The sequence below is a fragment of the Microcaecilia unicolor genome, chromosome 1, assembly GCF_901765095.1.
Source record: "Microcaecilia unicolor chromosome 1, aMicUni1.1, whole genome shotgun sequence".
In the NCBI taxonomy this organism is placed as follows: domain Eukaryota; kingdom Metazoa; phylum Chordata; class Amphibia; order Gymnophiona; family Siphonopidae; genus Microcaecilia; species Microcaecilia unicolor.
In genome coordinates this window covers 621,306,161-621,320,899 of record NC_044031.1, presented here as the reverse complement: position 1 = coordinate 621,320,899, position 14,739 = coordinate 621,306,161, and the positions used below count along the sequence as shown (strand labels likewise).

At 44.1% G+C, this 14,739-nt stretch overlaps 1 protein-coding gene across 1 annotated transcript in view; it reads right to left on the bottom strand.

Moving 5' to 3' along the window:
- PLEC (plectin) overlaps window positions 1-14,739 on the bottom strand; it is a 285,737-nt gene that overhangs the window by 29,981 nt on the left and 241,017 nt on the right. Inside the window, 5 exon segments of the mRNA XM_030220355.1 lie at window positions 5,993-6,091; window positions 6,211-6,315; window positions 11,393-11,476; window positions 13,372-13,728; window positions 14,328-14,466. Of these exon segments, the coding sequence (XP_030076215.1) occupies window positions 5,993-6,091; window positions 6,211-6,315; window positions 11,393-11,476; window positions 13,372-13,728; window positions 14,328-14,466 (784 nt within the window).

The window sequence follows — 14,739 nt, the reverse complement described above, 5'->3', positions numbered from 1 at the left end:
TCACAAGAACCAGAGATGCTGGATACTGGCTTAGGCCATCAGACAGACAACAAAAAAGGGAGTAGGACCAGTGTGATTTACTGAGCTGAGATGGTAGCTGAAAGGGAAAAGTATGCAAAGCATGTGCCCCGTGCTCTAAAAGCAAGCTGTTCACAGGTGCACAGCATTCCAGCATCCAGCAAAAACATGGCAGCAAATTTGTAAGCATGCACCAAAGCCCAAAGCGGGGTGGGATGGGGTGGACACACAGCAGCAGCAACCTGCACACCTACACCAGGGCTGCTGCTTTATCACCAACAGGAAATTTGTAGGAGAGTGCTTCCTTGCTTCCTTCTTCTCCCTTCTCCCACTAAGGAGTGTGGGGAAATGCAGATGTGTCATCAGCCATAGATTACTCACCACAGGGAGATCAGAGTAGCCCTAATGCTGTTTTTTTCCTCATGAGGGCAATGGGATGTTTGCATGGTTCAAATCTTATTTATTAGACAGACAACCATCAGTTCCATTCAGCAGCAGCGCATCATGACTTTGGGCACTGAACTGTGGGGTACCACAAGGATCCATACTGTCACCTATTTAATATCTACATAAAGCCTTTAGCTGAGCTGCTTCAGTCAATGAACAAAAAATTCTATATCTATGCCAATAGTGTGTAATTACTCATACCTATTGCACCTATAGCTTTGAGTAAACATCAGTGCCTAACAGCAACTCAGGAATGGGCAAAAAAACTCAACAAACTCTGCCCGAACCTAAGCAGAACAGAGATTCTGTAGGTTCCTATAACAAGTGGACAAGTACCTGACTTCAAAATACCATTTGGGAAGTATGAGCTCCCCCTAAACTCAGGGGCCAGGAATCATCACTCTGAACCCACAAATTCAAACAACCTTTAAAAATTGTTTCTATCACCATGTGGCAACTACGAAATCTCTCTACTTATATTGAAAAGAGTATGATCACTGTGGTCTACACCATGATAATGTCACAACTGGATTACTGTAATGCCCTGTACATTTGTCAAAACAAAAAGAGTTTGTACCAGCTCCAACTAATTCAGAATGTTACAGAAGGACTTGTAGAGGGCTATATCACATCATTCCTGCAAAAACTGTACTGACTACCACTCCCTTAAAGGGCCAAACGTAAAACTCCATCCTTGATTTTCAAACTCCTCAGACAAAATATGTTAGAGTACCTAAAGAATAAGTTAGCCTTCTATGATGCCTCTAAGGTCCTCTCAAGGAAGATAACTATATGTACCCTCCTTCAGAAGAAATTGCACAATGTGACACCCGCCAGTTAGCCTTCTTGGGAGTAGCCCTCACACTACGGAATTCACTCCCAGAGGGGCAACACCTAATTCAAGATTACCTCTACTTCAGGAAGCAGGTGAAAAGCCTGGCTCTTCTCCCAAGCCTTTAATATATGTGGTGACCGGCTATTCACTCACTTTGCACCTGGACAAGCTTGCTGCACATCCTATAACTAAGACCAGTTCCTAATACTTTATTCAATCTAGCCACTCATCTATTTATGCCAAGGACCTTGCCCTACTCAGCTTGTCCATCTATATGTCTCAACTGCATTTGCCCCCTTGGCTGTCTATTAAGATGTTTCATTGTATTGTACTGTACTGTACTGACATTATGAGCATCACATCTGTATTATTTGATTGGTTCTAATGTGTGCCTATTCAGTTGTTTCATTTGTACTGTGGTGACATTGTGAGTATCGTTTCTATGTTATATGACTATTCTTCTGTTGCTTATTATGGTATAATTTGTATTATACTCATTTATATTTCTGTTATATGATTGTTTTGTAGTGCTGTTAAATATGTATATTTCTGACACTGTATCATTTTAGTCCTATTATTAGGATTTAATTTGTCATGTCCACGTTTACCTCATTGATTGTATTTATGCTTATTAATCATTTATGTTTTTGATCATTTCACTATTGTAAAAGACAAATCAACAGGGAGTAGTTTAAACTTTTTATAATTTCTGCTAACCTAATTTTTATGGTGAGGTGAGGAAATCAACCTGTGCTTCTCAGAAAACCCGAGTCGCACCGCGATAAGGAAGAAGCCTTAGAGAAGGGCGATGAAAATGATAAAGGGGATGGGACGACTTCCCTATGAGGAAAGCCTAAAGCGGTTAGGGCTCTTCGGCTTGGAGACAAGATGGCTGAGGGGAGATACGATAGAGGTCTATAAAATAATGAGTGGAGTGGAACGGGATGCTGGGCTTGATGGACCTTTGGTCTGTCCCAGTATGGCAATACTTATGTACTTATGTATTATGTCCTTATGTCCTGTTCTATTCTTAGTTATCACTACTACTATTTATCATTTCTACAGTGCTACAAGGCATACGCAGCGCTGTAGTGACCAGCTGTCCAGCACAGATCTTACATTCCAGCAGAGAAAACTGCTGGGTGACCCCAGCACAGCTGCTGGTTCCTACCTATTTTTTTATTTAGTTATTGGGATTTATTAACCACCTTTATGAAGAGATTCACTCAAGGTGGTGTACAATAGGTACACATCGATAGTGCCCATCATATTTTTTTAATGGGGAAATTCTGAGACCACCCACGGGGCCTGCAAGCTAATGTTTAATGGGGAAAGTCCTTGTGGAGTTTCTCTGAAAATTCAAACCAGTACAGCAATGCAGAAACTCTGGAACTGCTTGGAAGCAGTGGAAAGTACACAGGGCAGTTTTAAAATAAAATCCCACCGCTTACGTTCCCTCCCCCAACCCTAGCCCGCTCCTTTTTTCCCCAACAGGTAAAATTTCATGTACTGTGAACAGCAGGCATACTATAAGGGAATGTTAACACAAGCTTTAGGAGCAGGTAAACATTATTTACTTGCAGAGAAAGCTTTTCAATTATTCTCTCTATATTTTTCACACGCAACTGGGAGATCAGCTTACTATCCAGTTTATTAAAGTCGCCAAGTGCACCATTCCACATGTGCAACGCAAACAGTTTGGGCTTCACCAAAACAGGTGAAATCTCAGAGGAGCTGGAAGGAAAGTCTCTTTCTTCCTATTCAGTTTTCCCTCTAGCTTTTCATGCTAGCGGATCTGACTTTACTCTAGATCACTCGGGCTGATATAGAAACCTTGCATTAGAGTCCTGCGCTGATGCTTAGTGCGTGGCTTCCTAATGCAAGAGTCCCAGAGTTCTGGTCCCCAATGCATATTCAGGATGTAAATAGACCCAGTTCAAAAAATGTGCGCTAACATAGGAGAGCACACAGGACTGATGTGAACACTGGTCTGCACTAGCAACAACTAATCTTGTGCACAAATCAGCCCCCAGAATTGCATGCACATGCATCTGTACATGTGCTTGAATGCTATTCCTTGAAAAAAGGTTTTGCAATACCAACATTTATGCACTGGATAGCATTCCCGCACGTGTACTGATTTATGCGCATGCAACTCCAGGTGCCAGTACAAATGTTTTCTACTCAGACCTATGTGTGCCTGCATTTGCCAACAGTCCAGCACTTTGTGTTTTGTTCCAGAAAGAGGCATGAAATCCTCACTAATGACCACAGAAGAACGTGCTAATTCTGGCCTTTGGTCTTCTGTTCACTTATAAGCACATAAGCACCGTCATACTGGGAAAAGACCAAGGGTCCATCAAGCACAGCATCCTGTCTCCGACAGTGGCCAATCCAGGCTTCAAGAACCCGGCAAACCCCCCTCCCGCTCCCCCCCCCAAAAATATATATATATTTAATAATGTTCAATGGACCTTTCCTTCAGGAATCTGTCCAAACCCCCCTTAAACTCCGTAAGGCCAGCTGCTGTCACTACATTCTCCGGTAACGAGTTCCAGAGTCCAACTACACGCTGAGTAAAGAAAAAAACTTTCTCCTATTTGTTTTAAATCTACCATATTCTAGCTTCATCATGTGTCCCCTGGTTCTATTATTTTTTTGAAAGTGTAAACAAACGCTTCACATCTGTCCGCTCTACTCCGCTCATTATCTTGTAGACTTCTATCATATCACCCCTCAGTCGCCTTTTCTCCAAGCTGCATACGTGCTAAATAGTTACTAGTTTCACTGGCATGCATTTAAATGTGTGGTGCACTTGTGTCTATAAAAGGCTTTGTGCACAGTTAGCTTGTGTGCAAAGTTCGTTTCTGCATTGTAGCACATGACTTTGTGAGCACAAAGCCAAGCTAACTGGTGCCCAAAGCCTAGTGTGCCTTACTGCATTGGCCTCTATAGTGGGTGGCAAAGTTTCCAGCTTCTGCCGCTTGCCGATCTGTCCCATTCTAAGCTGTACAGGGTAGAATAAGGATGAGCCATGTGCCACAGCCCGAGGACAGGGAAAACCTCTCCTATGGTGCACCATGAAAAAAAAAATTCCTTTCACAACCCTGAATGTATCTGAGCCAGTATTTCTCCCTGGAGGTTCCCATTTCATCCTAAAATTACTACAATATCCCAGCCATCTGTGTCTCCATTAATAAGCCTAAAGTGACAAGGTGCTGAGATCTTACTCCCTTTTCTTCCAGAGGTGGGAGTCTGCAAAGAGCTTTCTGTGCAGAGAGAAAAGGAAGGGATGCAGACTGACTGCTACTGTAGCAAGGTGGGGCGGGGGGGGGGGGGGGGGGGGAGCAAGGAGAGAGAGAGAGAGAGAGAGAGAGAGAGAGAGAGAGAGATGGATGCAGGGCTGGGAATACTGTCAGCCCACAGGCATGCATGCAGCAGCGGGACAAGTACCTGATGCAGGAACACCAGTCACCTCCAGGGAGAGGGATTTGGGGAAATATTTAATTTAGAGGGAGTGAGGCTTTTCTTTTAACTTTCCTTTAGTTCCTAAACTGCAAAAAACACCCTTCTTTAGCTCCTTGAGCAAAGCGCTTGGGGGAAAAGCAAGTTCAAATCCAAATGCAAAATCCACAAAAATATTAAAAGGAAAAAAGGAAGAAGAGTTAGAATTGTTACTACAAAACAAACGAGAAATTAAAGTGCACAAAAGAAACTCTTAAAATCAAACAAAAACAGCAATCCTAGCCCAGAGCAGCACACGCCCATGAAGCAGAGGATTAATTACAGTTAAAATCCCACCTTCCCTGCATGCATGCAGCCGAAACCGGAGCAATAGACAGGCAGAGAGAGACAGACAGACAGACAGAGCGAGTGAACCCCAGGGTTTGGAGCTCCACACACACAGTGTATCTGGGAATTGTCTCCTACTGCCAAAAACACTAGCGCCCAGCACCCTGGATAAAACAAACAGTAAATCATTGCACACAGTGTTTGATCATTTCCAAGAGGCCTGGGGTCCATGCGGGAGAGGAGGGCAGGGGTTTTAAAAATGAAAGAAAACAATACAATTGTCTCTGTGCGCTGCATATGAAAGCCATGACCCCATGACCACTGCAGCTTGGTTGTATTTGTTAATGCCTGTGAAGAAACCTACAATAGAAGTGCCTCACTTCAAAACCTACATTAAAATGAAGGGTTCACTTCTGGGGGTGACTGGTCAGGGTTACTGCAGGATAAATCTCAGGGAGAGAATCAGTGGTCAGTGTTTGTGCAGGGTAAATCTCAGGGGAAGTCATCAGTCAGTGTTAGTAAATCTCAAGGAGAGGCACTGGTCAGTGTTAGTTCTGGGTAATACTCAGGGGGAGTTGCCAGTCAGTTTTAGTGCAGGGTAAATCTAAGGGAGAGTTCACTGGTCATTGTCGGTGCCCTCTATAGTTTTTGGTGCTGCTGTTTCAGCTATCTGAATTGAACTGAAGCACCACTGCTGGTTTGTTCCACAGATACAGGTGAGTTATGTGAGTGAGGAAAGTATGTGCCCTGCTTGGATGACTTGGGAATGGTTCTACTCCTCACTGTGGCCTGGGATCCCTAGCAAACTGGAGTTAGTGAAGCAGCTAAGGACAGAGCTTAGCACAGTTAGGAACCACAAAGTTGAATGCAAACTACAGACACGCCACCCCAGTCTCATACCTCCTCAACATTCAGCCGACACAATGTTTCAGTGATGAACTTGATATATTGGCTGGTCAGGGTGGTCAGCTCGCTGTAGCGTGTCCGGAGGTCTACATACTGAAGACACAAAGAGACACATGTTCCATCACAATCCATGTAAATCCCAACTGTACAAAGACTGTGGAGGCTGGGGGTTCAGTAAAGCTCTCTCTTGTGCTTTTTTTTTTCTTTCTTACCTCCTGGATGATGCTGTCTGACGTAGATTGGACTTTGGGTTTCTTGGCTGGAGAAACGACAGGCTCAACCTGTGCTTTGTACGTCACTAACTGGAGCTCATAGTCCTGCCAAAGAACAGCAGAAGAGGGACAGAGACAGTGTCAAAGAAGCTGAGAATTTTTCAGGGACTTAAAGCTCAGTCCTGTGACATTCAGGACTGACAAGTACCACCGATAGGTGCCACCTGCTGTCTTACCTGTTCTCTCCATGGTTTTGGGGAACATTGAGCACTGTGCAATGAGGGGTGCTGCTGGGAGGGGGGGGGGGGTCCTATTATAAATTACTCTCTAAACATGTGATAATTTTTAAACAGATCTAGGTACCTAATTTTTAAAAAAGAGATGCCTACATCTTTAGAAAATTGGGCTCTAAGGAGACAATTTTCCAGGGGTTTAGGTACCTAACTTAGGGCTTCTTTTGCAAAGATGCGCTAGTGATTCCTGCATGGCAAATGAGAGGAAGCCCATTCAATTCCTATGGGCTTCCTCTCATTTGCCGCTCGGGAATCGCTACAGCGGCTTAGTAAAAAAGAGGCCCTTAGGGAATTATGAACTGAAACTGATCTCTTTGGTGACTGATCAACTCTGAGCACCTACATTAAGGTGCTGAAACAGTGGGCAGCTACAGTAGGTGTGAAGTATCTCTATATCACAGCCAGTTTGTGGTTATTATTTGGCCCTATGTTCACTACCCCGGAAGCAGGCAGTTGCCAAAACGCTCTTGTGGGTTATTTTTGAGCGTCGGGTGTTTAATGATCCTGTGCTAGAGATTGCTTGGAGCAAGATATTTATTTATTTATTTATGACCTTTATAACCCACATTATCCCAAACAAGTTTGAGTTCCGTGTGGCTTACAATAAACAGTATAGGATACATAACAATGAAGAATGCATAAGAAAGTAATTTGTTGTAAGAATTCAATTTTACAATACAATATCATAAACATACTGGGATAGCTATGGATGTTTAACATTTAGAAAATCTATTATGAATGAGAAATTGTACATGAAGCAAAGAGAAAGTTAATGGTAAATATAGTAATAACTAATTCAGGTAATAATTAGTTGTTTGAGATATGGTTGTTCTTTATGAGAGTTTGTTTGAATAGGAACAATTTGAGGATTTTGCGGAATCTAGTATATTCCTGTATATTTCTTATTTTTGAGTGGTAAGGAGTTCCACCATTTGGTTCCTATGTAAGTGAAGTCTGCAGAGTGGACTGTTTTGTAGAAAAGTGGCCATAACATTTTTACAAAGTTCTTCTTAGACCACATGATGTGGTCGACAACAAGATGTTTGCAGGAGGCCTCAAGTGGTTATTCTAAAAATTCATAATGACCTTCATAAAATGGAAATCCTGTGTGGATTCAGGAAGAAGAGAAGAAATCTATATTAATATCTTGACATAATTCATGCTTATGTATATTTCTGTTACGGTATGCCTGCTGTTGTGACTGCTTAAGAAGGTGGTCGTTGGGGAAAGGTCCTATCATTAAGGTGTTCTCCCCTCGATCCCGCTATTGTAGTGGGTGAGATGTTGTGAGTTAGTAGAATTTCTGCAGGGTTGGTATTAGAGAGGGAGCGGTGTTTGGGGCTTTTTGGGATAATATAGGTTTTGGAAATTTACGACGCATAAATTATTCCTTCTTCCACAGATTGAATGAGTATAAATTGTACCAGGACCATGATATAGTTAGGGTGAGGCTGGGCACCCTGGCTTTTTTCTCAGGTATGAAGTGGTCATAAGATTACTGTGGCATGCCTCATCAGTCAAAAGACAAGTAGAATTTTAACGTGGAATGTGGGGGGCATCCCCTCTCCAATAAAACACACTGAGATTTTGGCAGAACTGAAGCATAAAGGAGCAGACATTGCCTGCCTACACGTTGGAGTGATGAAGAGCATGTCAAGCTTAAACGGGCCTGGGTGGGAGACCTTTTCTTTGCCTCTTCTGGAGGTAGAAGGGGAGGAGTTGCAGTATTGATTCACCGGTCATTGGCTTGCATACCAGAAGTCACCCTGAAAGATGAGAAGGGCCAATACATCCTCCTGAAGTTAAGGGTGCAGGGTAGAGAATTGTATTTACTAAATATGTATGGGCCAACACCGTTTGAGGCTAATTTCTACCCCTCCATATTGGCCTGATTGGTACCATACCAGCATAAAGATTTAATAATACTTGGGAATCTAAATCTAATAGCTGACTCAGATTTGGATAGTAATGCACAAGCAAGACCCTCAAGATGTGTTTGGCCCGGAACTGGGACATTGACTTCATTTTGCAAGACATTGGACCTGGTGGATGCCTGGAGGCTGCTCCATCCTGGAGAATTAGATTACACACAGCTCAAGGGCCCATGACACACTCACTAGACTAGATTACATCTTGGTCACTAGTGGTCTTTTTACAGCTGTGACACAAGTGACAATAGAACCAGAAATAGTTTCAGATCACGCAATGGTTTGGATGGACTTAGAAGCAACCTTCCATTATTGTGCTGCTTCGGGATGGCATTTCCCTAGTTATTTAGCTCACAATACAAATTTCCAGACCTATCTCCGAACGAGGTGGGAAACGTTCCAAACAAATAATGCTCAGCATTTAGATAACTTGTCCTTGTTTTGGAGTACAGCAAAGGTGGTGATGAGAGGTGAGATAATAGCTTATACAGCTTCTAGGTGTAAGCAATGCGTAGCTCAAATTAAAAACTTAGAGCAGCAGTTACAGAAAGCAAAATGCGCTTATATGAACTCACCCACACCACACCATAAAGAGATGTATACGTCTACTCAGGTCATGTTAAACTCACTTATACAACAACCTCAACGTAGTTTACTTTATCGGAAATACTGTTTTCACAAGTATGGAACTAAGACAGGAAGCTTAAAAACCCGGGGTGCTTCCCGTACAATCAACATATTGCATGATGGTGCTCGATGCTTGACTAATCGGCACAATAAAATAGCTGCCCTATTTTACAAACATTTTAGAGAGTTATATAGTGAACGCCCAGTGCCAGAGGGGCATGTTATATACTCCTTTCTAGCAAAAATTCACTTACCGAAACTCACAGAGCTAGATAGGCAAATGCTCAATGGCCTGATTGGTCCTATTCAAGCTAAGGAGCTCCAACAAGCAATTAAAACATTGAAACCCTTCTCAGCCCCTGGGGCAGATGGCTTCACAGGGGAATATTATAAAACATTAATGCCACAACTACTGGGACCACTATTATCCTATCATCTATCAATAGTGGAGACTGGTGCATTTCCTCAACATGAAAATTTGGCCTTAATAACTTTAATACCCAACCCAGATAAGCCCAAAGAAGATGCGGAGGCAAACAGGCCTATTTCGCTGCTCAACGTAGATGTCAAATTACTGGCGAGCATTATGGCAGCGCAGCTGGCTGGAATTATGCCATCCTTGATTGACCCCACACAGGTTGGTTTTATACAAAACCACCACTCTGTGTTAAATACCAGGCACATATTGTTAGCGATGTCACACTTTACAGCAGCCAGCCTCCCCACTGTCTTGGTAAGTCTAGACACGGCTAAAACTTTCGATCAAGTATATTGGAAATGTTTATATAAGGTTTAAGCACATGTTGGGAAAGATGGCTGGTTTTACAGAGTGCAAACTACCTTATATAACACACCCCAGGTGCAATTATTTGTGAATGGGACGTGTACACCTACCTTTACCATACAGCGTGGAACATGTTAAGGGTGCTCCCTGTCTCCATTGCTTTTCGCATTATCACTAGAACCTCTTCTGAGGATGACTGATTCATCATCCGACATAAAAAGTGTAGATATTAACGGCTATACCGTGAAGGCACCCCCAATCTCCTGCCACTGTTAACCCATTATTGAAGTTTTTCAGGCTTTACCCTTAATTACCATGTCCAAGGCATTGCCCTTATCTCTGAACATGAAGGAGCATTGGGTAGGCCACTTTCCTCTTCAATGGGAAACAGAGGCCCTCAGGTATCTAGGGATGCAAATGCCTCGTGATTTATGCACATTATACACGAGTAATATTCCACCCTTATTGGAACTTACAAAAATGAAATTGCAGCACTAGATCTTTGCGACCATATAATGTTCTTCCTTTGAGCGCAACATTGTATTGGGAGAAGTTGAACTGCTGGTTTTTTTGCTCTGCTGTTCTTTGTTTTGCAGCGATTGAAAGCCCCTGACGCAGCCCTTGTGGGCGAAACACAGTCTGTGTCAGGCGATCATTATTTTTCTATAAAGTTTCAACTACACCACTAATTGATCTGCTCTTTTTTGCCTCCACATTGGATTTTGCGGATCGTCTGCCTTCTTGTTTTTTGGTAACAAGACAGGATGAGCATTAAACTGGGTCAGCTATTACACCTGGAGGGGGAAGAGACCTTGTCTATCTTTGAAATTAGTACAAACACCAAAGCCATATGATGGAATGTGCCTTATTAATATTCAATATTTAACAATAGCCAGTGGGATGCATCATATAAATGATTGGTACAGAGACAAAGATTATTTTCGGTAACTGGGGTAGAAACAACATTGTTATCAGGTATTCATTTTAGTCATATCCTGCATGAGATTGCCTTCTCATACTTTTACTCATAACCCTCTGTTTAAAGCTGCCAGAGAAGTGTGGCGCTGGGTGTGCTGACGTCACCGTCACTGCATTTGTCACTCCATATTTGTCAATATGCAATAATCCTGCTTTTCCACCAGGTCTGGGACAGAGTATATTTCAGCAATGAGCGAAAATATTTGCTGCAGGGGCTTTGCTTCAGTACCAATAAATGGGGCAGGTAGAGCAGGGGCGTAGCCAGACAGCAGATTTTGGGTGGGCCTAGTCAAGAAGTGGGTGGGCACCAAGTGTCCCCCCCCCCCCCCCCAATGCGATGAGGCCAGTATCAGCAGCTTAGGAAGCTTAGACTGCTGAAGTGGAAAGCAGTGTTTTCAGCACCATCAGGGGGAGGTCTTCAGCTGGTGAAGCTTGGGATCCCCACTAGCTAGCACTAAATATGTGCTGCTGTTGGGTGGGCCTGAGCCCTAAGTGGATGGGCCCGGCCCACCCAGGCCCACCTGTGGCTACGCCACTGAGGTAGAGGGACAGGCATGGAGGCATGATCTTACCTTGATGGCATCGATATACTGCTTGGCATATTTCTGACACTCATCAACCTTGGTTCTATTACTCTCAATTTCTTCAAGCAGTTTCTGTGAAAACATGGAGCCAATGTATGGTGTTCGTTATACAGTAATTATACATTTGTTACACTGAATGTGCTATAATTGAACAAATTCATATGATCCTTCTATCACTGATGTGCCTCACCAACAACAGTTCCATCTCCCAAATAAAGGTTACTCTACCCACCTTGCCCTTCTTTAGTCTACTGTGTCACATGACAAGAAGCAACCAAAGTTCTTAGCCCTTTTCTAATCTTTGGGTCACCTGACAGGAAATGAATAGGGCTGCTCATCGATTCAAAGGTTTAATCACACAATTAATCTTGATTAACATTTTTGATCGTGCAATTGATCGCTTAAAGCATCCCCACTCACATTTCCTCCTGTTCAGTACAAAATATAGACAGCAAGAAGTAAATTCTCAGAACTGACGTTTCAATTACTAAACTGAAAATAAAATCATTTTTCTTACCTTTGTGGTCTGGTGATTGTATTTTCCTAATCATCTTGTTCCCTGTCTCTAGTTCTGCTTCCCTGTCTCTGAACTCTGTTTCCACGTCCAACTTTCTTCCATTTTTCTGCATCCTTCTCATGTCTATCTAGTTTCCAACTCTTCCCTTTCCCTCCATCCATGGGCTTAAAATCCTTCCTTCTCTCTTCTTTTCCTTTCCCTGCCATCTATGTGCATTTCCCCTCTCTTCCCTTCTCCAACCTTCTGTTCAAGTCCACCATCTCCCTTTTCTTTTTTTCTCTTTCATCCCCTATCTCCACATCTATCCTTCTCTTCCCCTGCCATCCAGCATTACCCCATTCTCTCCCTCTTTCCCTAACCATCCAGCATTGCTCCTCTCTCTCCATCATCCACCAGAGACCCATCTCTCTCTCTTTCCTCTCACCATCCAGCATCACCTCTCTGTCTCTCTCCCCCCCTGTTCAGTATCAACCATCTCTTCCCTCTCATACACCATCCAACATTACTGTCTCTCGATCCCACCCCCCCAACCATCTATCATCACTCCATCTCTCCCCCTTTCCCCACCACCATTATCAAAAAACAAAACCATCAACCCTAACTGCCCCACCTCTCTCTCCCTCTCTATCCTCACCCCAACCATCTATTATTGCCTTATCTCCCCTATATCCTGCATTGCCCCATCTTTTTCCCTCCCCATAGTGTGCACTGCTGTCTCTCTTCATTCCCCCATAGTGTGCACTGCCCCATCTCACCACATCCCCATATCCTGTCTTGCCCTGTCTTTCCTCATCCTGCATATCCTGAGTTGCCCTGTCTCTTCCCTCGGCTCCCATATCCAGCTTTGCCCCGTCTTGTCTCCCTGTCCTCTCCCCCTCCCACTGGCTTACTCATTTTAGATTGTCTGGAGCTTGTGCGCCGATCCCTTGCTTCTTTCTTTACTGTGGCTGTAGCAGCAGCAAGCAAAAGACAAGCGCAGGGACATCATGCCGCTGGCTCTGATGGACCCAGACACAGGAAGGGTCCAGCACAGCCAGCGGCAGAACGCAGAGGGGAATGTCCCTGCATCTGTCTTTTGCTTGTTGCCACTACTGCCACAGTGAAGAGAGAAACAGGGGATTGGTACACAAGCTCCAGACCATCTATAATTAACTTCCTGTTTCTGGGTCCGGCAGAGTCAGCTGCAGCACACAGAGGGGAACGTCCCTGCGCCTGTCTTTTGCTTGCTTCTGCTACAGCCATGGTGAAGAGAGAAGCAGCGGATTGGCGCACAAGTTCCAGACCACCTAAAATAATTAAGCCAGTGGGAGAGGACAGGGAGACAAGACGGGGCAAAGCTGCATTCGGGGGATGGGGCGGCAGCGGAATGCATTAACTGCGTTAAAATTTATATTGCCAGTCGAGCATTTAGCTCGTTAAATATACAGCCCTAGAAATGAAGGGTGGTCACCTTCAACTGCAAGAGCTGTTCCTTCATGGTTTTGCTGTCAGTGATAGGCACAGACTGAATCTGCTCCTGCCTCTGCTTTGCATCCTTGATCCATTTTATAAGCCAATCATAGGTCTCCCGGTAGTATCGTAGCTGCCGTCCTAGTTGGTCTAGTTCCCGCTGCCGCAGGTCAATCTGAACCAAGATGGCCTGCCAGCGCTCCAGGAGCTGCTGTACCCTCTCACGGTACCGATCCAGATCCACATCCCGCTCACTGTGGGACCTCAGCATCTGCTCGTTCACATCCTTGGCTTTGTTCAGATCAGCCTCCAGAGTGTTGAAAAGAGGCTGGTGACCTTCCACCTGGCTACGCAATTTCTGTGGGAAGAAAATGAAAGAGCCTCATATAGAGATTTTGCAGATGGTAATATTTAGGAGCTGCTCAACTTGTTATATCACATATTAGCCCATTCTACACCGGACTCTAGTGAAGATGGCATAACCAGCTGTCATCAGGATGGGACTATCCAGCTGCTGTCACACTGGGATCCTTCTCTGTAAACCTCAAACCCACTAATATGGTGGGATTTTCTCCAAGCATTGTTGAGAAGGGAAGTTCAACACTTTTGTCTTAATGAGATGCCCAGTGAATCTTAGGGTGAGATTGTCTGTCAGCCCATCAAATGAAAGTGCCTAGTTCATCCCCAGTTAGGCTAGGACAGCTAGTATCCCTCAACCCTGCCACAGAACAAGATCTCCTTGGTCTGCCAAATGTATCCTCCTCATGGAATGCATCAGGGACCTCCAACAGCAGGACTACATCAAGATCAGTCTCCCTTAAATGTACCTCAAAGCCAGAGTCAGTGCAGATCTGCGGCCTCCACAGAAATCAACGCCCCTCCCATCTCCCTCTCAAGCCTGGGTCACGTGCCTCTGTTAGAGCTTCATTGCACATCTACCTGTTCCACTCCACTCACCTTCAGCTCAGCCTTGGTAGCCTCCAGCTCCTTGCTATCTGAGGGTACAGCATGCACCTCCTTTAACTGGTCTTCATAGGTCTTAACCACTTCCTCTGCTCCGTGTGTGCTGCGGATCACCAGGTTTATGGTCTTCAACCTGCAAACCAACAGATATGAAGTTACAGAAACAACTGACCTTTAGCAGCTCTGGTCTCAGTAATTCTCTGTGAATAGTGTTCTGGACCCTGGGTCTGTATACAGAACTTTTGTAACCATGACAGAATTAAGACTGTAAACATGACCCTGAGCCAAAAGGCTGGGGCCCGATACCCCACAAGATGATACAGTCTGCATATCACCCAAGTTACAGTACCCGTTTAAATAACTCTCACCTCACTGGGAATAACAGATGGCCATTGTCATAGTGCTG